Source organism: Coturnix japonica, chromosome Z (assembly GCF_001577835.2).
Source record: "Coturnix japonica isolate 7356 chromosome Z, Coturnix japonica 2.1, whole genome shotgun sequence".
Classification (NCBI taxonomy): domain Eukaryota; kingdom Metazoa; phylum Chordata; class Aves; order Galliformes; family Phasianidae; genus Coturnix; species Coturnix japonica.
In genome coordinates this window covers 55,271,400-55,297,154 of record NC_029547.1, presented here as the reverse complement: position 1 = coordinate 55,297,154, position 25,755 = coordinate 55,271,400, and the positions used below count along the sequence as shown (strand labels likewise).

General features: G+C 37.8%; 1 protein-coding gene across 1 annotated transcript in view; it reads left to right on the top strand.

Annotated features, from left to right (window-relative positions):
- Window positions 1–25,519, top strand: part of LOC107306514 (neurogenic locus notch homolog protein 2-like) — a 149,412-nt gene extending 123,893 nt beyond the window's left edge. The window contains exon 7 of the mRNA XM_032441509.1: window positions 25,382–25,519. Coding sequence (XP_032297400.1) covers window positions 25,382–25,503 — 122 coding nt within the window. The 3' untranslated portion in view covers window positions 25,504–25,519. The remainder of the gene's footprint in view (window positions 1–25,381) is intronic.
- The last annotated feature ends 236 nt before the right edge of the window (window positions 25,520–25,755 follow it).

Here is a 25,755-nt window from a genome sequence, read left to right as displayed (position 1 = left end):
CTTAAAGATCAACATTGGATCTCCCTTTCTTAACTTGTTACCCTTGATTTTGTGATCAAGCTAATACCACTGAATACTGTTACTACCATCAGAAAATGGTGTTATTTCCAACTTACTCAACATAAGAGTGAATGCTTTATGTACATTGTAAAACATCACAAGGAAATGCAACTGCATTTATCGTGGATTTAATGGAAGACAGTATTTGAGATAGTAGAGATAGATCCTTTTCTGTTGGAAGTGTCTGTGCGTTTGTTTTGATTTATGGTATGTAAATATGGAAAGGATAACTGGAAAAAAAAAAAGGTGTATAAATACACCTTCTCCATTTTCTTCACCTGTGTATTTGTAAATCAAGAATAAATGCCTTGAATCACAGTATCGAAATCTATGGGTGGAAGTCCTAAATTTAAATGGGGTTTATATTTAATCATGTTTTAAATGCAATAACTGGACATCTTTTTCCTTATAATATACTAGAAGAATTTCTCCTACTTTCAGATTAGATTGCTAACCATAGGATTATGCAGTTATGGAACTGAAAAGTAGCAATATAAAAAAGAAGAAAAACTGTTGGATTTTGATATTCACTCGAGAGGAATGAGTTTACAGCATAATTCTTATTGCAAATGATTGCCTGTCTTTAAACTATGTAACCAGGAGCTCAGGAGTCTTCAGAACAGGAAACAAGGCATGATTATGTCAAAGAAGTGACCTTTATTAAGTATGCCATGAAGTGAATAACACTACAAATTTTTCATCAAGCAAAATGAACCTGTACTGTCTGAAAAAAGTCATATATTACCGGCTTGATGAAAAAACAAGCATACAGTAGTGAATTATGGCATTAATCATAGCTGTTTACTGGGTCCCTATATCCTTTTGAAAATATTCAAATGTGTAACAATTAGCTACTGTTATCCTCCTGATAATCAGCAAAGTACACTTACACTAATTTCTGAATAAAGCAGAGTTCTCACATGGGCAATTCAGATTCACCATGGGGAGAAGACAGGAGCTAATGGGATTTCCAGTAAGATAAATTTGTGTGAAAAGTTAGTCTTTGGGGGAGAATGACATTCAGTCTTTTTCAGAGAGTCTGATTTAAGATGTGGTAATAAACCGTATGCAATATATAGATGTTCAGGGTGTCTCTAAGGACATCAGCTACGAGAAGCAGAGGAGAACCTGACTTTAATAAGGAAAAATCTGACTTCCAGTGGTGCATTTAATGTAACTCTTTAATATGATATCTCTTTAGCTTAATTCATGAAGTTCCTTTTATATGAGTTCCTCTACTTCATAAAGTTCAGCAGTTCAGTTCTGAATTCATTCTAAATCAAATAAGAAGTCTGTCAAACTAGATCCATCATTAAAATGACCTCACTGAAAGACGTGTATCTTCATCTAAATTGTTAAGATATCCAGAAATCATGTTATCCTTTCTTGTGCAAGGTTTCTTATCTCAGACTTCTCTTATGTCTGAGATACTGTTGCTAAATCAATTAAGTTAAGTGACTGATTTTTCAATCAGGATATGTTCCCAAAGCCAGTATTCTGACATTCTTATCAACAAACATCCTGTCAATATTTCTGCTGTTCCTTGAATTTTACCTGTATAAATAATTAATGTATAAATTACAAAATAGATCATTAGCCAGATCACTGATTTCATAGTAAAGATTTATTGCCAAAACAATATTAATTGTCAGTGGTTATATATCCCTCAGTGGTAAGAAGTCTGACAAGGATAGGATAGTAAAGACTCCATTGCTTTTTACCTGGGGAGATTTGTATGGAGACACCTAAGAAGCTGCTTCTGTATGACAGTCTGGCTTTCAAACATGCTGTTGACAGTATCTAGTGACAAGGAGAGAGGAATTTGCAAAAGCTTGCTTGAGGCAAGAAAGCAAGTCTCCCTACAGTCTTTCTACACTGAGAAACAGCTCTTCCAGAGAGTAGTTCAGAGCACTTAAATTCCTGAAAATAGCATAAAACTCATGCCCAGCAGGACTGGGGTGTATTCCTTAAGTGTGATGCTCATTTCTAAGAACAGCAGGTAATGTTTTCTTCAGGATCATGCTGACTGAAAGATAAGTTGCAAGCTTATGTGGTAATGTTTTGGTAGCAGGGGGCTGCAGGAATGGCCTCTGTGAGCAGAGCCCAGCAGTGCCCCATGTCAGAGCAGAGCAGCTCCAGCTGCTCCAACATGGACCCACCACTGCCAGAGCTGAGCCATAAGTGACTCTGGGTGTGCTCTGGGCGAGCAGAGTTAAGAAAGAAAACCACTGTGTGACAGCAGCTGGAGAGAGGGGTGAGCAATGGGAGAAAAGCAGCCCTATAGGGGTCAGGGTCAAGGCAGGAGGAGGGCAAGAGGTGCTCCAGGCAGCAGCTCCCTCCATCCCATGGAGGAGCAAGCTGTCCAGGAGAGCCAAGGGAGCTGCCACCTGTGGGGATGGTGCTGGAGTAGTGCTTGAAAGGTGGATCTTGCATTACAGAGCTGTGCTGGGGAGCGCTTGGAAAGCTGCGGGCTGTGGGACTCCCGTGTGCCATGTGGAATCAGTTCAGGAAGGACAGCATCCTGTGAGAGGCACCACGTTGAGCAGAAGCAGAGGTTGACAATGGAGGACTAGCAGAGATTAAGTGTGAAATAGATGAATTATTCACATACTTAACAAACACACACACAAAATAATCAGACAAACAAACAAAAAAAACATAAAACAGAGTAACATAAGAGGGCTTCCCAAGAGTAATGCTTCTTGTTTTATTAAATCGTCCCATGACATCAGATGTGGATGTTGGTGGTATGGCAGTATCACCTTCCCACCAGTATTCCATTATATTCTGTTGCTGTGTGACAGATAGGAGCAGAGGGGTAATGAATCACAGAATCAGAGAATTTGTTTGGGTTGGAAGGAACCCATAAAGGTCATCTAGTCCAGCACTTCTGCAGTGAACATGGACATCTATAGCTAGACTAAAGTGCGTATGAAGCAAAGGTGTGTCATTGAATTCTCCCATGTAGAAAAAAAAATTCCTCTATTCATCTTCATTTGCTGAACAATTATGGAGACCAAACAGGGCATGTAGCACAGTGAGGTGTTCCAGCAGTGGTGACAAAGGCAGCGGTTTACCTCTGCTAGTACAGAATGCTATGACTGCAGCATGCAGGCTCATGTTCATCGGTGGCAAAAATGCACAGTTAATGGTGGTGACTATGTTGAAAAATAGTATTCTGTAGCTGAGAATTTGCTCAATCAAAATTGTGTTATTGTGCTCTTTGTTGTAGCAACCTATGTAGATAACAAGCGTTATTATGATTATCATCAAAATAGGTCAAATTGTGTCTGCCACTCAACAAACTGAAATAACTGAGAGGTCCATCCTCAAAAAAGCAAAGTTTGAAACAGCAAAGAGTCCAAATTTAAGTGTTCAGTTTGTTAATTTATATTCTGTTGATGGCTAATGCTGCCGGCCATTTCTAAATGCCTTGCACTCTAAAGAGGATTAAAGCTTATGAAACAAACATGTTTGATAATGTAGGAAAACTCTTCCTAGTGTTATTCCAGCATTCTCTACTTTCTGTCTCCACAGTTTAAATGGTTTGTGTATTTGCAGCTGCCACATCAATGTGTTGAGAACCTGCGCAGCTGGAATAGGGGGCCATGTAAGAGAACATCAGCTCACGTTTTAGTAGTATGTTGAGGTATCATTCCAAGTATGCATAGAGTACTGGCTCTTAGTGCAGGACTGCAGCTGGAAGGGCCAGTTACCATGAATCTGGCCTAGCTGAGATCACGTGTAATCTACAGCTTTGGTTTAGTAACAAATTCAAATGCAGGAACCTGTCCATCTACTGGGGAAGATATATGTGTGAGGAAGCTGGAGAACATTCTGTGGCTTGGATTTTGTTTGTTGTAATGAGCAGGTACTCTTGCTAAACTGATTCCACCTGCAGTTTGGTGATAGAGTCATCCAGAATCCATTCCCCACAGGCGGTTTGCATGCAGCTGTCTTGTTTTGGAGGCTGAAACCAATTGCATCTTGCACAGATGCAGCTTATTCCAAGCCAGAAGCATCCTGAGCCACATGGGCAAATTTAGCATACTAGGGTAGACGCAGATATGCCATACTAGATGTACACCCTATGCTTCTACTGATGAACACTTACCATGACTTCTCTTGCAATACAAGCTTAGGCTTAGGGAATTCTAAATCTGTCTGAGGTGTTTCTTTTTATTTTCGTGAGTTCTTTTATTGTTATTGAAAATGACTGTCTGCACAGTTTTCATAAGTTATGTAGCTTATATACTAGTACTTATATACTACTATTACTATCAAATACTAGTAACATGCATATCTAAGCACTATAGCTGAATTCTGCAAACTATTTCTCGGTCTGAATAGTTGTTTAGATAAGAAATAAAGAAGGGTAGAAATGCCATTTTCATTTTCAGTAACTTAGAATTTTGCATAGTTAAAATGTAAAAGAAATTAAGCTGTGTGAAAGGTATCTATAAGATATCACCAGGAAAGAAGTTTGTAAGCTTTTTGGCAGTGATTACTGTTGGGGAAGTCAATCAAACATTGTTCCTAACATGAAAACTGTGTAAGGGAGTAAAATGTGGAGCATGGGAAAGGCATAAGCAATGGCTATAAGAGCAGCTATGCTCGAGATGTCTGTTGCATTCATAGTAGTCCAGTAAAACCTGTGTATGAAACTGCCTGGAAAAAGAAAGAAAAGAAAAAATCTGTTAGTTGAGATGCATATCGATACAGTTGTCAGCTGAAAACAGAGTAAGATTTGATGATGAATTTCCTTACAACAAGTGTGCAGTGAGACTGAACAAGAGTGACAACAGTTTTGGAGCCGTTAGAACAAACAGACAAACATTAAATTTCAGGAAACAGAGCAGCAATAGGCACTTCATGGGATGAATCAGGATGCACTGCCATGAAGACAGAGCATAGCTTACCCCCTATTTAAAAATGTTAGTTTATTCTATAATAGCCAGAGATTGGCTTAAAGTCTCAAGTAGGAATTACAATACTCCTTCCAATTTTCTTTAATTCCTGTTGGCTTCGGTTGTGTAGTATTACTTATTCTTCTTATTCATACAAACTTGCAATATCTTTTTTTTATTCCTATTGAACATTTGACCTCAACAATATCCTGATACATTGAGTGACTCTGTGTCTTTCAGGGTCTTAAATCATCTCTTTCTTTCTGCATTATGCAAGTAGTAGAAAAGAAGATTCTTAGCGCCTTCTGTACACCACTTATTATATTGCATACATTTGTCATGTTACTGTCTGACTGTTTTCTCTGCAAACAGTTTGCATTGTTTCTCTTTCTTTTTCATAAGAGTTTTTGCAAGAGTTTTAAATGGTGTCTCTGTGACCTTCTTAAAGCCATCTTTGTTATGCAATGGATTTTACTGACACAGCAACCCCCACCAAAGAAAAAGCCGTGCCATTTATGGGGTAGAATATTCTTACAGTGCTTTCTATGTTCTTTGTCTTTCATTTTGTTGGATGTTTCATTTTTTCATTTTAACCCAAGCTGGATATTGAGCTTGACTTTTATTAAGCCTCCTAATTTGATGCCTGAGTTTCTTTTATAAGATATGATAGTGGGAGGAAAGGAGATATTCCCAATAGCTGTTGGATTTTATGAGGATATTGGTCAGAGCAGTGGGATTCTTATGACATGAGACTGGCTCCGCTATGCAAGGACAGGTACTTTCAAAGAGATGTGTGCTTCTGTGTTATAAACGTCACTTCAACTGCCAGTACACATTATAAGCATCTTTTGCAGGAGGGTATATATCTCTTCTCCTAATTACTGTCTTTCCTAAGGATTGCTGTTATTTCACATGGAAAGAAACCGGTGTTCCAAAAATACATGCACTGCTGCTTGATTTGCAAAGGACTTTAGCTTGTTCATGTTTTGCAATAAAAAGATAGCATGTGGGATATATTTTGCTCATGCAGGTTCCCCTTTTTATTTGAATTAATAATAAATTCTGGAAACTGAATACTGAAATACTGAACTCTTTAGATTCAGTAACAGTTGTCTCATTGTAATGCTAACTTTACACATTTCTTCTTTTATAACATAAATACAATATCCTCTTTCAGCATGAGAATAACTGTTTATATTCCCTAATACACTATGGCAAATACTAGCAATGAGTCTTGCTAAAACTGCATTCAGACGCATCTGCAAAAAAGCCCACACAGATTCCCTTTTACATATTCAATAACTAGAGTGCTTTTTTAAAAACAATCTTACATGGCTTCATGAAATGAGAATGTGAAGGAGTGTGTTATGTTTATATATTCTGTTAGAGTCATTATGCACCAGAGAAATATTACAGCAAAACGATGAGCAGTTTGAAGAATTACAGTCAGCTCTTTAGTAGCAGAAAGGGAACTGGACACTGTGATTCATTTGGTCCCTTCCACTCCTTTTCATATGTTTTTCCTACAACTATTTGTGTTTGGAGTTTATATTTCTGAAATATCCTATGCTTAAAGAGATTTTGTGTAAAGGACTGATGATGCACTCATCATTCAAATTTCAATTTGCATCAGTTGAAATTTTTATTCACTGAAAAGAGCAATGAGTGTAATATCTGTAGATATGTTATAACAAATCTTTCTAATTTACTTCTGCATTATTCCATGCAGTATGTACTGTAGAAATATTTTCAGTTTCCTTCAGGATTATACATCCAAGCAAACAAAAGCTATTATACAGGACCTTAATGACGTTTTATTATTTGGTGTTCTTTTTTGATTGTGTTCCCATTCACACTTACAAAAATAGCACGTGCTGTTTTTTCAGCTGTTACACAGGTGATACAGCATTGTTGTCATCACTGGAGAGTACCATGTTAAAGCAGATGTTATTTCCTTTTCAGAGGAAAATCTGCTTTTCTTTGTACTTCACTTTTTATTTCCAAAATCCAGTATTTTTGTTTAAGCAGCTTCTAGAAGTGTGGCCATTGCTGACTTTCATTTTGATCAGTCCTAGCCTTCACTATGGGAATAATCACAACACTGTCCTAGCAAGTATTTGGTATCAGAAGACTTGTCTAAGGAAAACATACTGTAAGTGGAAGAATACTGATTAGAAAAACGAAAGTCATTGCATTTGTTAATGTAGTACTATAAATAATCTTACCAATATTAACTTCAGTGATTGCAGATTCTTACCTTCAAGTTTGTCTGCTTGTCAAGTAGTATATTTTTTGAGTAAGCCTGCTTATCAGCTGCTTGTATGAGCCCATCTTTCTAACACTGAAATAATGGTTTCTTCTGAGGGCAATGTCCTTGGCATTATGCATGGTTAGAGGCCCTTTTCTGAGAGGTTTGAACATGTGTACTTTGGTACAGCCTTGGAATGCTAAGTGACATGGTACTCTGACTGTTGCAAGTAATCACATTCACAACATTTCTTTAAGAAATTGCAAAAATAAGATCTTAAGACTGTATTAACTATATTATTACACCTATAGTGAATTATTTTTGTAATTTCTTAATATTTGCAACTCTGAAATAATAGATGATGTGGGTGAGTGACAGCAGAATTATTGAAAGTTAGAGGGAAAAAACGAGAAACATGAAGATGAGCTTATCATCAGTTCTTTCTACTTGCTCCCTAGTTTTCATGCCCATCATAAGACAGTTTAAGCAATTTTGATGGATTAGGATCAGCAGCAGCTTTAAAGGGAAGTTAGCATTCAGTCTCCATTGCAGTCACAAATTCTTTACCGAGATACCAGCACATTTGTATGAGGAAGATAATGAAGATAAGTGAAATTTTACCTAAAAAGGCAATACTTATGACCTAAAGTTTTGTCACAGAGTAGTATAGTCTGATCCCTCTTTGTGTGAAGCAGCTGTTAGAAAACAAAGATGAGTTTTATCATTTAAGTGTTTTTTTCTATCTTTCTTTTTTTCTTCTGCTACAAGAACTACTGTGCTGGGCCATCTGTGTGTGTAGGTTTGTCAGAGATGAAGAATGAAAATACTGTATATGTTTTACAAACATAGGATCGTGCAGTTCTCTGTATAGAATACTTGTATTTCCATTGTTTATTGAGCTGGTTGAAAATTATATGACACACTTGAATATTTGTCATTTGGATAATTCACATAGCACTCCAAATGGCTGTGCTTGAAATTAAAAATAGAAAAGAAAATAAAAAAATGAAGGATCTAGTGGTGTTTCTGTAGTACAGGCTGAGTGAAGAGCTTGAAGATGGCAAAGAGTACTTTAGCTGCTCTTTTGAAATTTAAGTAGTCATTATTCATGTGAATCACTTTTGAGATCAGTGAGTTTATTTGTGAATAAATAATATACAGATGGAAAGAGGAATATTTTTAGACCTATTACCTCTGAGTTTGAAACATGGAAAAAAACAATGCTTAGACTTGAAGTGCAGTATATCAAGACAGTATTCTAATAGTATATGCCAATTTGCATTACAAACATATTTCCTTTATAAGCTATCTCAAGGAAAACTCATGGTGCCACCACATTTACATATGAATACGCAGGATATTCTTCTATCTTGCACTTATTCTGATGCATTAAATATCTCAATTATTTCTGTAGGACATCTGATGAGTGTTTTAGTTTAGGAGTTCATTTTATTAAAAGTCTCTCATCTCCACTTGGAATGCTTTGCTTCATGTGACAGGGTGGTCTCAGAGCACAAGAACTGGATCCCTTTGAGATGAAAATAATCTCAGATAAAATAATCAGATAGTGTAACATTCCTCATGTTGCACGCCAGGAATCAATATAAAACATTTCAGCAAGAAAACTCCACCCAATTCAGTCTGTCCAGCCAGCCTAGAACTTGTACAGAGACAGTATCCCTGAGGTTAAGCAACACAGCTGTCAGGTCCTAGGGAAGGGGTGGAACATGTAGAGGGGCATAAAAGTTGTAAGTGGCCACTCTCCATTTCCATCAGATTAGATAGATGTTGCAGCTGATGCACATCAGTTTGGTGATTGCTATTAATAAAACTCTGATACTCTTCAGACTTTCTGGAGATGTTACTTGCTATGATACTTTCTGAACACTAGTTTGGATCTTTTGTGATTTGAGGTATCAGCTATTGCTTATGATTGCAGAAGAACTTCTAATATCTGTGCTCTGGGAACAAAAATATTAGCATTTAAGAATTGCTGTCTTACTAGAAAGTGTTGAAAGTGAATTGACATTGCATGGTCCAGATGTGTATGTATTTCGGTATTAAAGAGAATTTAAGTTGCTGCTTGCCTGCTAATAATAGATAAATTTTCTAAGCTTGTCGGATGTCATTTTGACCACAGTACAAGTCAGTAAGGCATCTTGTTCTGGAAATGTGTTTTGTTTGATCCTTTCTTGTATTTAATAGAGTCGTATATGCATGTAGTTACTGTGCTCAGGCAGCTTTTAAAGTTTTTATTAAAAGCAGTATTCTCTTCCAATACACATAGTTTTCATTGCTAGAAAGCAATTAGACTGTTTTTTTCATCCATTCTACTTTCTTTGACACTCATACTTAATATCAAAGGGAGTTTTGAAATCACACTGTGGGAAAAGACATACAGTAAAATGCAGGAGAGAAAGTTATGGATGAAGGTAGCTTATTCAAATTTAAAATGTAGAGTTTACAGTCTTCATTTCTGACATCATTTCAATGCTCTTACAGAGAAAGTGGCTCCTCAAGGAAATAAAGATGTTTTGCAGGGATTATACCACCTGTAGCCCTAAGTCCTGATAGAGATGGTATCTGTAAAGGCAATTCCTTAGCTGCTGAACAAAGTCTTGGAAAATGCTGTAACCTATTTAGATAGATCTTATTTGATGTGAGCATCAAACAAAAGTGATGTTGCCTATCTAGCTTTCAGAAATACAAGTCCCAGTGTTTTTAGTTGCAGGACATATAACACTCTAAGAGTTATGAAGAGCAAGTAGATTGTATGTGCTCTGAGATAATAGAGCTGTCAGTTAGGTGGAGACAGAAGCCATTACAATAAATAGATTCCTTCCTGAACTAGATAGTCATTGATGATGTGAGGAAACTGCTTCATGTACATTTTGCATTTTCTCTGGGAAGTGAAATCTGGTATTCTTTTTCATCTTTGCAGAGGAAGCAAGAAAATTACTCTAGTCCAAAAGATAAAATGATTGGTAGGTGGCTAATAAATTCCTGAATTTAATAAATATAGTAAATACCATATACATAGCATGTATGCTTAATGCATATATCACAGAACCATAGAATCACAGAATGACCTGAGTTGAAAAGGATCACAAAGATCATCTAGTTTCAACTCCCTGCTATATGCAGGATCTCCAACCACTAGACTAGGCTGCCCAGAGCCACATCCAGCCTGGCCTTGACTGCCTCCAGGGATGGGGCATCCACAACCTTGTTTGGCAAACGAATTGTGCATTGGAAGGGATATCTGGGTTTTACCTACCCAAACCCTTTATTCAAAGCAGGGTTACTTCTTCCCTTGCTGTGTCACCTGCCAACTTGCAACAAAGGTGCTGAACGATATCAGACCGAGTAGGGAGCCTGGGGTATACCACCAATGATTTGCCTCCAACTGGATTCACTGCCAGAGTCTGGCCATTCAGCTGGTTTTCACTTCATCTCACTGTCCACTTACCTAATCTGCACAGTGTCATTCCCAGCACAAGAATGCTGTGAGACACAGTGTTAATATCTTAACTAAATTCAAAGTGTATAACATCCCCTGCACACCCCTGTCCAGGAAGCCAGTGACATAATTGTGTAAGTCTATGTGGTTGATCAGGGGGTGATTTCCTTCTCATAAATCCAAGCTGAGTACTCTGCACCACTATCATGTGCTTGGAAATGTTTTTCAGGTTGCTTTTTTCCACTGCCTTCCTAGAGTCTGAAATGCAGTTGAATGGCCTGTAGTTCCCCAGACCTTTCCTCTTGCTTATAAGTTTGTATACATGTAAAATGTAAGAAAATGTATACTTATTGTAAGGTTAAAGATCTACATATTGCCTTAATGAATGGTTTGGTTTGATAAAGATGTTAGTATCCAAGACAAGTGGTTAATCATGCAGTAATTAATCCTTTCATTTAGTAACCCTGCATGCAGATGATTTATAAATGTGCTCGAGGTGTCCATGTATGTTAAATGTAATGTAACGTAGTACTGTGTAGTCACTAGAGGGGAGAAGAGATAAAAGAACTGTGCCAAAAGATCTTTTTTCCTGTTATTAAATCTAACAATGAGATTGATATGAAGTGAAGAACACATTTATGAGTAAGTGGGAATACACATTTTTAGGTATTAGCAAAGCATGAAAATGGTCTGTGAGCAGCACCTTTATGTGCACTTATGCAACATAAATGTACTGAGGTCCCACTGTCAGCTTCTGAGAGTATAAAAATTAGATGTATATGGATTGGCCATAAATGAATACACTTGATTCCATGTGTATCAAATGCAGATATGTGAACAAATATAACCATCTGTTTTAGTCATTTTCAAATAGCCATCATCATATCGGCCAGGAATTATTAGTCTAATAACATTTTTTAAAAACACAAGCCATAAATGTTCCTGTATTTAAAAAAAAAGAAAGGTTATCTCTACATTTTCTCTATTCTGAAATGCATAAATAGCCATGTATCTGGGAATATGTGAAGAAAAATATGCTCATTTACTGATCTGGGTTCAAACTTTCTCTGAAAATAATTGGACTTCTTGCCTTGAGCCCACTTATACTTTGTGTACTAATAGCCCAGCTAGAGGCTATAGCCTAGTACTGGATAATTTAAGGTTACCTGTGAGGTTGGGAATTTTGGAATATAAATTGTAATAAAGACTGATTCAGAAGTTCATTCAAAATTTTTAATATGATTTTTTTTTAACTCAGCTGCAGCTAAAATGATTTGTCAAATGCTTGTTAAATAAATATCCAATTATTTTAATAAGGTTCATTGGAAGCGAAAGGAATTATTGCCATAAAGACATTGCAGCTTCACTGCAAAATTATATGGTAAATTATCTAATGAGATTAAGGTTTCCATGACAATATACATTAAAAATAAAAATAAAAAAAGAAAAACCTGTTTCAATTAATATAAAAACTTTTAAAGTACTGTCTCTTTTAAAACTATTATGAAAAAGAGTGTTATTCCAAAATTCTATTAAATTTAAATTACTTCTTCTGAAAAGCCATTAAATATGTATTTAAACAAGTAAATACATAGGTTACTCTGAAAGTAACACCTCCTATTTATTTCCGTGGAAACTACAACATACAACAAGCACAGTAACACTACATAGTAGAGAAAATTCTCTGCTACAAAACGCTGTTTTTCAGCCATCACCAGTGCATTTTCACCGGCAATGAACAAGAGCCTGCATGCTGATTATAGCAAATCCGTCTTATTTTTTCAAATAGATGCTATTACTATAACAGCATTTCTGTGAACACAAGTGTAAACTATAGGTAGAATGGATGCTATATGAACTGATACAGAAATTAATTAGTCGTGTTAAAAATATCCTGTTGTAACAAATAAACTTTTTGCTTCCACATTAATGTTTAGTAAAACAACATTAAAAAATCAAAGTCAAAAATATCCTTCAATTTTCACTCTCAAAACTGTGTTTTCCTCTAAATCAGGAAGAAACCAGAATCATAGCTGTATATTCCAATTTTCTTGAAACAAGCTGACCTAAAATTAAAGGGGATTAACAGTCAACTTTTTCAAAAGTAAGGAAAACAGTCATTGTTTACAGGTGTTTTTTTGTAATTTATAATTATAATATTATATGTGTGTGTGTGCAGTCTAATACATTATATAGTATAACATTATATAATAAATATATATATATAATATAATATGTCATATTATATTATTATATAATAATTACATAATTATTATGTGGCCTTGCCAAAGCAGAGTAAAGAGGGAGGATCACCACACTCAATCTGCTGGCCACACTCTTTTTGATTGCACCCATGATACCATTGTCCTTCGGGCCACAAGGGCACTCTTCTGGCTCACGTCCAATTTGTTGTCTACCAGAACCCCGAGGTCCTTCTTGGTGGAGCTGTTCTCAAGCAGGTCATCCTTTAACCTGTACTGATGCAAGAGAAAATGGACTGTATAGTCACAGCCATTGAGGGTTGTGGTCAATGGCTCTTTGTCCAGGTGGAGGCAGGTGATGAGTGGTGCCCCCTGGATCTTCATCATCTTTGTCAATTACATGAATAGTGGGATTGAGTGCACCCTCAGTAAGTTTGCTGATGATATCAAGCTGACTTGTGCAGTTGATACAAAAGGAGAAAGGGATGCCATCAAGAGAATCAAGGGCAGGCTTAACAAGTGGGCCTAATTGAATCTAATGAGATTTATCAACAGCAGCTGCAAGGTGTTGCAGTGCCAGAGAGATGCATGCACAGACTGGGAGAAGAACTCATTGAAAGCACACCTGCAGAGAGAGGCTTGGGAGTCCTGATAGAAAAAGAAGCTAGACATGAGCCAGCAGTGTGTAATTGCACTAAGGTGAGGAGGGGACTGCAGCACCTCTCTGAGGAGGAAAGGTTCAGGGAGCTGGGCTAGTTCAGCCTGGATAGGAGGAGGCTGCAGACCTCACCGTGGCCTTCCAGTGATTAAAGGGAGCTAAGAAGCAGGAATGTATGGGCTGATAGTGCCAGGAGAAGGGGGAACAGTTTTAAATTGAAAGAAGAGAGATTTTAGATACTGGGAGGAAATTTTATAAGGTGGTGAGACAGTGGCATGGGCTGCCCAAGAAAGCTGGGCATTTCTGGAGGTGTTCAAGGCCAGGCTGGATGGGGCCCTGGACTGTGTGATCCAGTGGGTAGCAGCTTGGCTTGTGGCATTGGGGTTGGAACTGGATGGGCATAAAGCCTCTTAGAGTCCAAGCCATTCTATGATTCTGTGACAATATCACGATCCCTATTATTAAGAGTATGATTTTACTTATACTCTGTTCAAAACATCCCTCTCTGAAAAGCTCCACCATGTCTGACTGTTTTTTTGCTCCTAATTCTCACAGATTCCACGTAAAATTAATAATACTTGTTACAGAATTGCATATATGTAATTATATTGGTGACATTTCCTTTCCACCATTGTTTTTTTGTTTGTTTGTTTCAGAAATGCATAAAACTACGAGTACTTTCACCAGGTGAAAAAAGTTGAGATGGAGAAACAGGGAGGTTAAATCATGTCTAGATTTTTACATTGAAATCAGCAGCAGAATCAAAATAAAATACTTGCTTTGATTTTTAATCATACCCATATGTCACGGGTTACTTAGATTTACCTATGCCCATGACAGGGGAAGCCACCCCGTGGGCCCCCCTGCCCTGGAAAGGAGGGGGAAAAGGGGAATGGGATAAAAACAGCAGCAATCTAAGGAGGAAAAGCTTATTTTACTAAATATGATATTGAAATACAAGATAACACAATATAATATAATATAATTGAGGCTAACAAATCGAATGAAACAGAGAGAGAGAGTCCCCAAAAACTGAGAGGCCTACTGTGAACTCTAGGCAACATGGCTGGAACTCTTCCCACTCTCCAAGAAGTTTGAGAGAAGAAGGAGGGCACTCCAGCCTGGGAAGAAGATTATATAGCATCCTGGTCCCGTGACTTATGATTACCCCTGTTGTTCTCTGGGATATGTAGTCTTCTTCTGTGGACTGCACATTCAATAGAAGTATCCATACTTTACATGATGTTATGATGTGGAATACTGATAGCTAAATTACAAAATTACAAAACCATGACACCATATTATCTCTCATCTGTACTTTCATTCTACCCCCACTAAAATCAGAAAAATCCACTGAAAGTTCTCTTACGGCACTTAAGAGTTTTACAGTGCAACCAGTTACATGACAGGAATTGCAAATCAGTGAAATTCTAGCAAAAACAGTCGAGTCCACAACTCATTTCTGACTTGTGAAAATAATGTAACCTTAGCTCACGTCATTTAAGTCTTTAAAACAGAAAAAAAAAAAAAAAAAATTGTTTCACGGGACTTTGAAAATACATCCTTACATTTCAATCATATGATAACTGCTAACACAACAAAGTAGCATAAAATACATCCTCAGTATCCTGCAGTCAGTTAGGACTAAATCTAGAATATGTTAAAGCTACACTTCATTCTACACCCAGTGCATCTTTCAGGGTCTGTCTGTATCTGTCTTTTTTATCAGCTGCTGCTGGCACTCCAGGAGGCAGTTTAACTGTAGGGTGACAGAGCAGTGGAATATTCTGCCCAGAGAGGTTGTGGAGATACTAAAAACCTGCCTGGACACCTGCTTGTGAGACCTACCTTAGGGAGCCTGTTTTAGCAGGTGGTTGGATACAATGATCTCCAGAGATCCCTTCCAACCCATACAATTCTGTGACTGCATGATTCTGTGAAACGTATCCTACTGAATGTTTCAGAAAAGAATCCTAATGAAAAGGATTGTTCTGGAGAACATCTACCGTGATATGTCATATCAAATACTTGCAGGAGAAAGAAGACTTTATATAGAATCATGACATAGCATAATGTTTTGCCTTTAAGGATGGGGAGCAAGAGGCTTGTATTTTTTTGTTCTTGAGCATAAAGCTGTTTTCTTCTGTTCTTGAAAATCAGATAATAACAATATCTGAACAGTGAATCACTTCAGTGTGACATTAGAGTTGAAGTTTCCTACAGGTTATTTGGCGCAGATTTTTTAAAGCCTTCTGTGGTCAGGAAACAAGCTTTCAAAAAGCAATCAAACCACTAAATTTTAACAGATGTCTGTTTTGAGTACGCACTGAATACATCTAGTTCGGATTTAATCATGTGTGTTAAGCTCACAGATTTCATGGGAATGAGCTCTAATTCTTTTTGAGCATTTAACTCAGTTGTGCCACTAATTTACTAACACTTGTTTTTGTATTATACACATTAAATCAAGGGATGTTATAGCCAACATTATTATTATTATTATTATTTTATTTTTTTTTACAGTACAGCCAAGCAGTTCCTAAAAAACAAATTAGTTGTCAATAGAACTGTTTCTTCTGTACTAACTTCTTTGTCTTCCAACAAAAAGATAAGTGATCAATCTGTGCCTGCTGGCTACTTGATGATACTTATTGGTTCCACTTAGCTTCAGTTTTATTATTATTATTAGTAATATTTTGTAATTTCTGCGTCTTTTTCGAAAAAAATAAGGTACATCTGCAGTTTAGAATTTATTTAGTAAGATACAGGATCATGACAAAAAACATTTAAATGACAGTTTCTGTTGGTAAATATGAACTAGATGTTCATACATGTAGAAGGACTAGATGCGTCTTTCTGTATGTGAATCACTGTAATCTTTTAAACTGTATACTTTAACAGAGTCGATCTCTTGAGAGATAACTATGTCGACCTTGAGAGTAACTATGCTGAGAAGTACCTACAGGTTCTGGTTGATGAAAGACTTAACATGAGCCAGCAGTGTGCACTTGCAAGCCAAAAGGCCAGTGATATCCTGGATACAATCAGAAGGAGGATAGCAAGCAGGGCAAAGTAGTTGATTGTCCCCTTTTATTCTGCCCTTGTGAAGCCCCATCTGGAGTACTATGTCCATACTATGTCCAACACAGGAAGGATGTGGAGCTTTTGGAGAAGGTCTTGAAAAAGATCCAAGGGTTGAAGCACCTCTCCTGTGAAGATAGGCTGAAGGAACTAGGATTGTTCAGACTGGAAAAGGGAAGGCTGTGGGGACACCTCATTGCAACCTTCCAGTATTCAAAGGGAGTTTATAAAAAGGAGGGAAAACAACTTTTTTACATGGGTAGATAGTGATAGTATAAGGGGGAATGATTTCAAACTAAAGGAAGGGAGATTTAGATTAGATATTGAGCAAAACTTTTTTTATGGAGGGAGTGGTGAGGGGCTGGAGTAGGTTGCACAGAGAGGCTGTGGATGCCCCATCCCTGGTGGTGTTTAAGGCCAAGCTGGATGAGACCCTGGGTAATCTGATCTAGTCCTTTATCTAGCGGCTGGCAACTCTGTCTGTGGCAGGGGGTTTGGAGATGATGATCCTTGATGTCCCTTCCAACCAAAGCCATTCTGTGATTCTATGATTAAGCACAGTTATTAATTAGCAAAAATCTTTTATTTTGAAGTAGAACTCAACCAGGGAAGTTTCTACAATTTCTGTTTTTCTTTTTTAAACAAAACCAACTTTTTTCTCATTCTTATGTCTGTCTTGATCTCTTTCCAGGTTATAGTTGTGATTCTTCATAAAAGCCAATGAAAATATAGAAATTATACCCTGTTGAACTTCTTTTTTCTATATATTAAACTGACTTTTCTTGGAAAAATATTTGCAAATATTACCACAATACAACTGGAGTATATTTAATGAATGCCTCCTGTCAAGGGTCAAATTGGTTTCCAGTTTGGTTGCTTGAGTCATGATAGTGTGGCTGAGATGGTCCAGCCATTATATCAAGCTAGAAGACAGGTGACGTGAGCTATACCCAAGCTGAGCTGGCAACATATGATGGGGAAGCAAGTATAAAATCAGAGAATAAAGAAAGGGTGTGTGTCTTTTCAGAAGGGAAATTTATGAAGTCTGCATTGGACTGCACTGGAAGATGTAGTCTTGGATCAAAAATAAAGGTTCAGGTGCCAGGAGCTTGGAATTTGGGCTCAGTGAAGAACAAGGTGTACTGCTACTCTTGTAGCCAAGAAACAGGCTGTGTTGGCAAAAACAACTAGTCAAGCTGATTTGTCCCTTTGTCATAAAAAGTCAGGTTAATTCCAGATAGCACACTAAAGAACTCAGATTGCTAGAAGTAACAGTTAAATACTTGATTATGGCAGTTACTTGACTTAAATATACATTTTATTCAGGAAATTTTCCTGGAATGCATATGTGTCCATAGGAATATATATACATATATTAGTTAAATTAACTTTTCTGATGCAGTAGCTGTTTTTATTCATGTTTTATTAAATAATTAGATACTTTAACAAAAATGTTATTCAGCAAAATAGGATGAAAACTCAGAACTCTGCCCCATGGTGATTCTCCAAATCAGTATGCAGCATAGTCAAACTGTCTCTTACTTGTCTCTTACTTATTAGTTTTGAACAGCAGTTCTATTCCAGGATGCATGATGACTGTGCTTCAAACAGAAGCATGTAGTTGTGGTTTGATCACAGGATGTGTAAGGTAGGAAATGTAAATTTAATCATCTTCAGGATGCAGAAGAACCTGAGTGCAGCCTTTGCTTCCTAATCAGCTGTCTTCAAGCAATTATTCAAGCAATAGTCTGTGTTCAGAAGAAGGTCAGTGTTTCCTTGTTCCTGTATCACAGGCAATTTTAGAATCTATCCTCAGAAAATAAATCACTGGTCAGAGCTTTTTTGGTTTTGGTCTGTTTTCTGTTTGTTTTGGTTTTTAAACTAACCTGGATACAATTCAGGAGTGCTGGCACTTAAGCCTGTCCAGGAGCTCATTTTTCTCAGTACTTAGCAGACTTACAAGGTCCCTCCACAGGAAACTGAATTCTTTGGTAGCAGCCAGATATCTCTGTCTAAGCTGTTCCATTGCATAAGATTATATGAACTGAGTGCCAAAGTCTGGTCTAGCATAAACCCTAAACTTACCTGAAAAGGTAAATTACAGTGATTTTGTTGTTGTTGCTGTTTTATTTTATTTTATTTGTATTTCATCGTATCATCATCATAGTATCACAGTCTCGTGCAGGTTGGAAGGGGCCTTAGAGATCATCAAGTCCAACCTCCCGGAATTCGAGCCTCCTGTGTAGCAGAGCGGCACTTCTACCACTTGCGCCACAGGGGGGATTCGAACCCAGGGCCTCCGGTGTTGCAACGCGGCATTCCTACCACTTGCACCATCAGGGCACACTTTTAAATAGCTTACACTGAAAGCAGACCCCTTCTGGAGAACACAAATCAGCTGCATTGCTAGAGAAGAATGTCTGGCAACATACTGTCTTTTTATAAAAGTCTTTAGGAGCAACTACTTCAGAAACTCTGGCATTTTAACGTTTCAGTTCTGCGCAGATCTACACATGGCAGTATGACAAAAAGGAATAGATGTATTTCAGGAAAAAAGAAAAAGAAAAGAAAGAAAAAGCACTTAATCCAATGCAAAGCTTAGTATCGTATTTGTCACATCTAACAATTTGAACAAAATCTGGCTGCAGTTTGTGGAAACCACTTTTAATCAAATATGCTACGTATGTGCTTTCAGTCAAATAAATAATTGCAAATTAATTAATTCTGTAGAACTTGCATGTCTTTAATCCTGGTGTTATCAATACTGTCCAGTCCATTATATTTTAAGGTAAGGATGTGTTCTTGTATCAGACGTGGTAGTGGAAGAGTGAACTTACCTTTCCTCATTACTCAGTTACGACAAATTCAGTTTGAACTGTTGGGACTACAGGTGCTCAAATTACTGGAAAAAACAAAACAAAACAAAACAACACAGTGGGAAAGAAATAAAACAAGGAAAGAATTCATCTTTCCTCACTGATCGTAGCTAATTGTTTAGGAGGAATAGAATATGAAGATTGCTTTAAAAATATCCCATATTTAATGTCTGTCCTGTTTTGTACATCGTCTGACAGGTAATATGAAATATGATAGAAAGTTGTGTATCTTTTTCTATATATTTCAAAGGAATGGCAAACCAGAAAAAGATTAAATATCTTGAGAGGACTGTCTTTACATAGGAAAACTTTTAAGAGCACATATTACTACATTTATTTCACCAAGTAAAAGATAGTTCATAGTTCACTTAATGTTTTTTCAGTTCACAGCAACATTGTGTTTTTTTCCACAAATACATGAGCCTGTATTAAAATGATGAATAACCTGATGAATACTTAAGGTTAATGGGCTTTGCTTAAAAAGCCGAATAGGGAGTTGAAGCATCTTGTTAAATCGTATAAGTACATATAACAAATTTCACAGCATCACAGAATCACAGAATTGTAGGGGTTGGAATGGATCTCTAGAGATCGAGTCCAACCCCCCTGCCAAAGCAGGCTCCCTACACCACATCACACAGGTAGGTGTCCAGGCGGGTCTTGAATATCTCCAGAGAAGGAGACTCCACCACCTCCCTGGGCAGCCTGTTCCTCAACATAAAGAAGTTTTTCCATACATTCATGCAGAACTTCCTATGCTGTACTTTCATCCCATTACCCCTAGTCCTGTCCCCACGCACTACTGAAAAGAGACCAACCTCACCACTATGGCTCCCACACCTCAGGTATTTATAAATCTGGATCAAGTCCCCTCTCAGCCTTCTTCTCTCAAGGCTAAACAGACCCAGTTCCCTAAGTCTCCCCTCACAGGGGAGATGCTCCAGGCCCTTCACCATCTTAGTGGCCCTCCACTGGACTCATTCCAAGAGATCCCTGTCTTTTTTGTACTGGGGAGCCCAGAACTGGACACAGTATTCCAGATGAGGCCTCACCAGGGCAGAGTAGAGGGGGAGGATCACTCCCCTTGACCTACTGGACACACTCTTCTTAATACACCCCAGTATGCCATTGGCCTTTTTGGCTACAAGGGCACACTGCTGGCTCACGGTCAATCTGTCATCCACCAGGAAAAAATTTAATTTAGAAATTTAATATAGAAATGAGTAGATCTATTCTTTGGTCATTTCCCCTGGTACACTTTATTTCTAGCACACTGTGCTGTTCCTTCTCTTCCTCCTTTTTAATGGACAGAAATTCAACTAAGAAGCTCATTAATTTTTATTAGCCCAGAATGTTGTATTTATATAGGCAACAACTAATATGACATGCATGATTAAAAAGAAGCTCAGAGATCAGTAAACATCATGAATTTTAGTATATATATCTGAAATTGTGCTAGTTGAAAGAAATGAAAGAAGCCTCCACATTTAGCTGAAGGTTTGTCCCTGCATTCCTTTTCACTACAGCACAGAGTTTTGAGATGATTGAGACTGCCATTACCTCTATGTCCATCTGTACCATCCCTTGCTTCAGCAAGGACACACAGAGCAGGGTGACAAGACCATGTCCAAGTGGCTTTTGGAAATCTCCAAAGAGGAGACCCCACAACCTCTGTATCCCCATCCCAGTGCTCCATCTCCTGCACAGCACAGAAGTGTTGCCTGATGGTCAGAAGGAACCTCCTGTGTTCCAGTTTGTGCCTGTTGCCTCTTGTCCTGGCACTGGACACCACTGACAAAAGCCTGGCTCTGTCCTCTTTGCACCCTCCCTTCAGCTCCAGTCCTTTCATCATTTCTGTAGGCCTTCACGAGACTCTGAGGTTTTTCCATGTATCTCGTGTACTGGGGATCAGAACTGGACCCAGTACTGCAGATGAGGCCTTGACAGTACTGTGTAGATGGGAAAGATCACTTCCAATCAACAGGCAGATGTTCAGCCACTTCCAGGAAAGCAGGGCTCATCACATGTAACAGTTTCTTGGGAAGACAAATGCCATCACTCCAAACATCCCCCACTTACTCCTCACAGCTTTTATTGCTGAGCATAATGCCATATGGCTTGGTACCTCCCTTTGGCTAGTCTGTTTCTGCTGTTCTGGTTTTATCCTCCCCCAGCTTCTTCTGCATAATCAACTCCATGGCTCAGTGTAAGCCCTGCTCAGCAACAACTGAAACATCATTGTGTTATCATCATTTTCATCAAGAATTCAGGATACAACATCATTTGAGCCTCTAAAAAGGAAATGAACTCTATTCCAGCTAAAACCATGACATCCATCTAACTCAGTGTAGAAAGAGCAAGGGCAGAAGAGGCAATAGCATCAGCACATGAGCTTGATGAGTTTCTGTGATCTTTCCTCCTCATACATGCTATGCATTCATAGGCCCTTTGATCAGATGAGTTGAAAGATACATTCTTGTTTTTTTGACCTGCTGTGTATGACTTTGAAAACATGAATGAGCTAGATTGATTTCTTTTTAGCTTGTCTGATCAATAAGTGGTATTTGGTGGTTGTCGTTTGCCTTAGATGATTCAAGGGAGAGAGAAATTCTTATAGATTAGAAGCTGGTAAGGAATATCCATTGGCATCAGTAAATACTTTGGATTTGTCTCTATTTCTTTTTCATATCCCTAAACCATGCTTCCTTCTTAGAAGCAAGGAAAAGATTTGTCTGGGCAATATGAAATATGTATAGACAAGCGCACACACACATACACACACATATATATATTTATCTTCATCTTGCATAGATTTTCAGCAGAATCTAAAGAGACTGTCACTTCATGAAAAGGAAGAGACTTCATTATATGTTTTAAGTATATTTCCACAGTCACAAACAGGTGTATTCTCAACATAATTTGGGCAGAACCATAATGACCTAAAGTATTTCCGTTCAAGTAAAGGTTTTGTGCAAGTGATTGTAGAGCAACACTATCAATTATTTGTTTAATCTACACTGTGGCTGTGTCAGGTGATACACTTTCTGAAATTAGCATTATATATATGTTTTCAGATACCTGCACTGTTCTTGAGCTATGAGTTGTATTTAATTTATTTATTTATTTATTTTCCTGGTAGAGTAATATACTTCAAAGAAATCACTGGCATCGGTGCAATTTGGCATATGTGCAGAATATCAATTATAGTGCTATGCACAGAGGTATCTTACAGTCTTTAAAAATCTTACAGTGTTTCTTTATCCACTGTTAATCTGCTTGCAGTAGCTTTTCTTCCCATAGCCACATATGCAGCAAGTTTAATTTTGGAATAAAAATTGCCCTTAAAAATGCTATGTCTTGGGAGTGTTCTAGTGAAAACTGATTTGATTTCACCAACTTGCATCTCACTAAAATAGCCCACTTGTCACTCTGGTTGTGTGAAACAAATATTCCAAAAACGCTAAGGGGAGTTAAAAGAGTAACTGAAGAAGCTAGAAGGCATTGCAGCTATGTGTATTGTGCGCTAAAAAATTAATATTGGTTCATACACTACCCCAGCTTAATTCATTCTACATGAAAAGGTGCAGGAATCACTTGTTTCATTTATATCAAATTTTCCAGCTTGAAAGGTACACTGCTTTTAAATTTGCAGAAAAGACTGGGGGAAATTTCCCTGTAGACACTGCAGAATCCAGGGGAAACTTGTGTATAAAAAAGTAGGATTTTTTGTACGTAGATTTCTAGTATATATGAGAAATGAAATTGAAAGCTCTAATGCTACATACTAAACTACAAGAAGACAAGCAACTTTGCTGACAGAGCTAAATTATTCCTCTCCTACAGAAGCCTTATTACATTGGGTTTAACACCTGGAGCGTAATTACTTGGACCATACACAGTACTTGGATCTAAGAGGGAGAGCACTGTTATGTGCTTCTGATAGAAACTCTTTCAGAGTTTGTGGAGTCACATATTAAAAACAGTGCTCCCAAGGACTGCGTAGCAGCTTGGTGCTGTTCCTGAGCATGTATTGTTGTGACAAAGATGTGGCTTCAGGATCAGGACTCACACTTGATTCGTGTGAGCAAAACCCAAACAAAGCTAACTTGGAAGCCTTAAGAAGGACTTGTCAGTTAGGTAAATGCTAATCTCAGTACTGGTACACTGAAACATTGGGGTGGTATGTCTGATCTGTCTCTTGCCATGCAAGTTATCAGAGAGGTTGCTGAGCTTTCCCTCACCTACCCATACTTCCTCCCTGCCCTTTTTGCTGGTTTTGTTGTAGTAGTGCTGGGGACTCTAGGTATATTTGAAGCCGGATAACAGAAAATGCCTTGCTCCTGTGACTGCAGAAGAGGGGCACAGAATGTTTGGGGTCTGAGTTGCTCCTTTGCCCCATATTTTTATACTTACCTGACAGTGGTACCAGTGAAGCTCTCCTGTCCTCTCTGTGTCTTCATTTGCCCATCCCACTCCCTGCCCAGTCCCTGTTCAAGCATTAGTGCAGCTGAATCACCGAGGTGAATCAGAAGAGGAAGCTCTGCCCTAGTGTTGGCTGGGTGTCCGCAGTGGGGCTCACCCACCCATTCATCCCTTCACCACCCCTGTGCGAGCAGCGAGCCCCACTACGGACACCCGGCCAGTTGATTCTACAACAGTGCCAGTCAGTCAGCTTAAAATACGTGGGAAGCTATGGACCTTCTGTAGCTCATACATATTGACTATAGACAGTCTCAGATTTTGGAGACAGAAGCAGGTTCAACAGGATAGTAAGGAATATTGGTTCATTTCATAGGGTATTGGACTCACCAAAGAGTGGAGCTGGTTTCTCTAATTTGAATGTGTTTATTTTAACATATTTATGTGCTACACACCTGTGTGCTTTGTCTCAATTGCATCTGAAATGACTATGCATACTTAGTGAAGTGGAATTATAGTACAAGCTGAAGGTTGCTTTCATGCTTGCTGTTTGTGTTCTCTTCAACAGGACTTCAACAGCCAGTGAAGCTAGTGTGAGCTATTGTATTTTAAATATTTAAATATATGCACTGATATGGTTATTTGAGACAGTAATACATAAGATCCATACTGGTTTCTAAGTCTTAGAATTCTGTGTGTATTTATTTTTATTCTGTAGGAATGTAACTGAGAGATACCATCATCTTTGATGTGTCTATTTACGATGACTGAAAAATTCTATATTGCATTTTAGAAAAATGACCTGATATTACATTTAAGGTTATCACAATGAAAAATGCAGGGGAGTATTCTTGCAGCATTTGACACACAGTTCGGAAAAAAAAGGAAGTTCAAGTAAAATTAATCACTGCTATCCTTTGAATTTAATGAAATTTGCAAGCTTTAAGATCAAGCTATTATTTTCAGTTTGCTCACCAACTCATTCACAGGAAGGAAATTTTTTAGACAGTTAAAAAACTGAGTCAATTAGATATTTAATGAGTTAAAATGAACTGAGAGACATTCTTAAATGACAGCTATTAGTAAAGAGGTAGGTTTATTTCTAGAAGGTGGAAGTATTGCTAATGAGTACCCTGTTAGGGCTAACTGAATTAGTACAATTAAGGACAAGCTCTGGTGTTCTCTGAAAGTCGTCATACAAATCCCCAAGCAGAACTCCTAATTCTGCTGTGTGATGGGACATAGTAAATCTTTTGTAGGTACAGGAAACTAGCAAACATAATGTGAAATTGTTTTCACTTTTTTCCTAGAATCAGGCCTGGTTAATCACACATTATATTGACTATGTTAGCTGGTAAAAAGAATTTAATGTCTTCTAATGTTAGTGTGAATAAACACTGTGGTTTTGTCCTTATTGCTTTTACAGTTTCTCTTTGCTAGTCCTGACATTATCTCTGTTGGCTTCCCGCAGATGTAAATGAATGTGAATCTGAACCCTGCAAGAATGGTGGAATCTGTACAGATCTCGTTGCCAACTATTCATGTGAATGCCCAGGTGAATTTATGGGGAGAAACTGCCAACAGAGTAAGTAGTGCCATGAGTTTACATCTCTTTTTAAAAATGTTAGGATTTTTCATGACAGAAACAACTGGAAAATGCTGTAGAAATGTTGAACTAGTCTACAGATGCATAATGGTTAAAACAGTCATGTTATTTTTTTATAAATGGAAGAAATATAAGAGATCTAATCTGTCAGGCATTGAAGTAAAGCATCAGATGTGATGGAAATATCAGCAAAACATAAAATTATTCTATGAGACAAATGGAGAGGAGTCTGTAGTGCA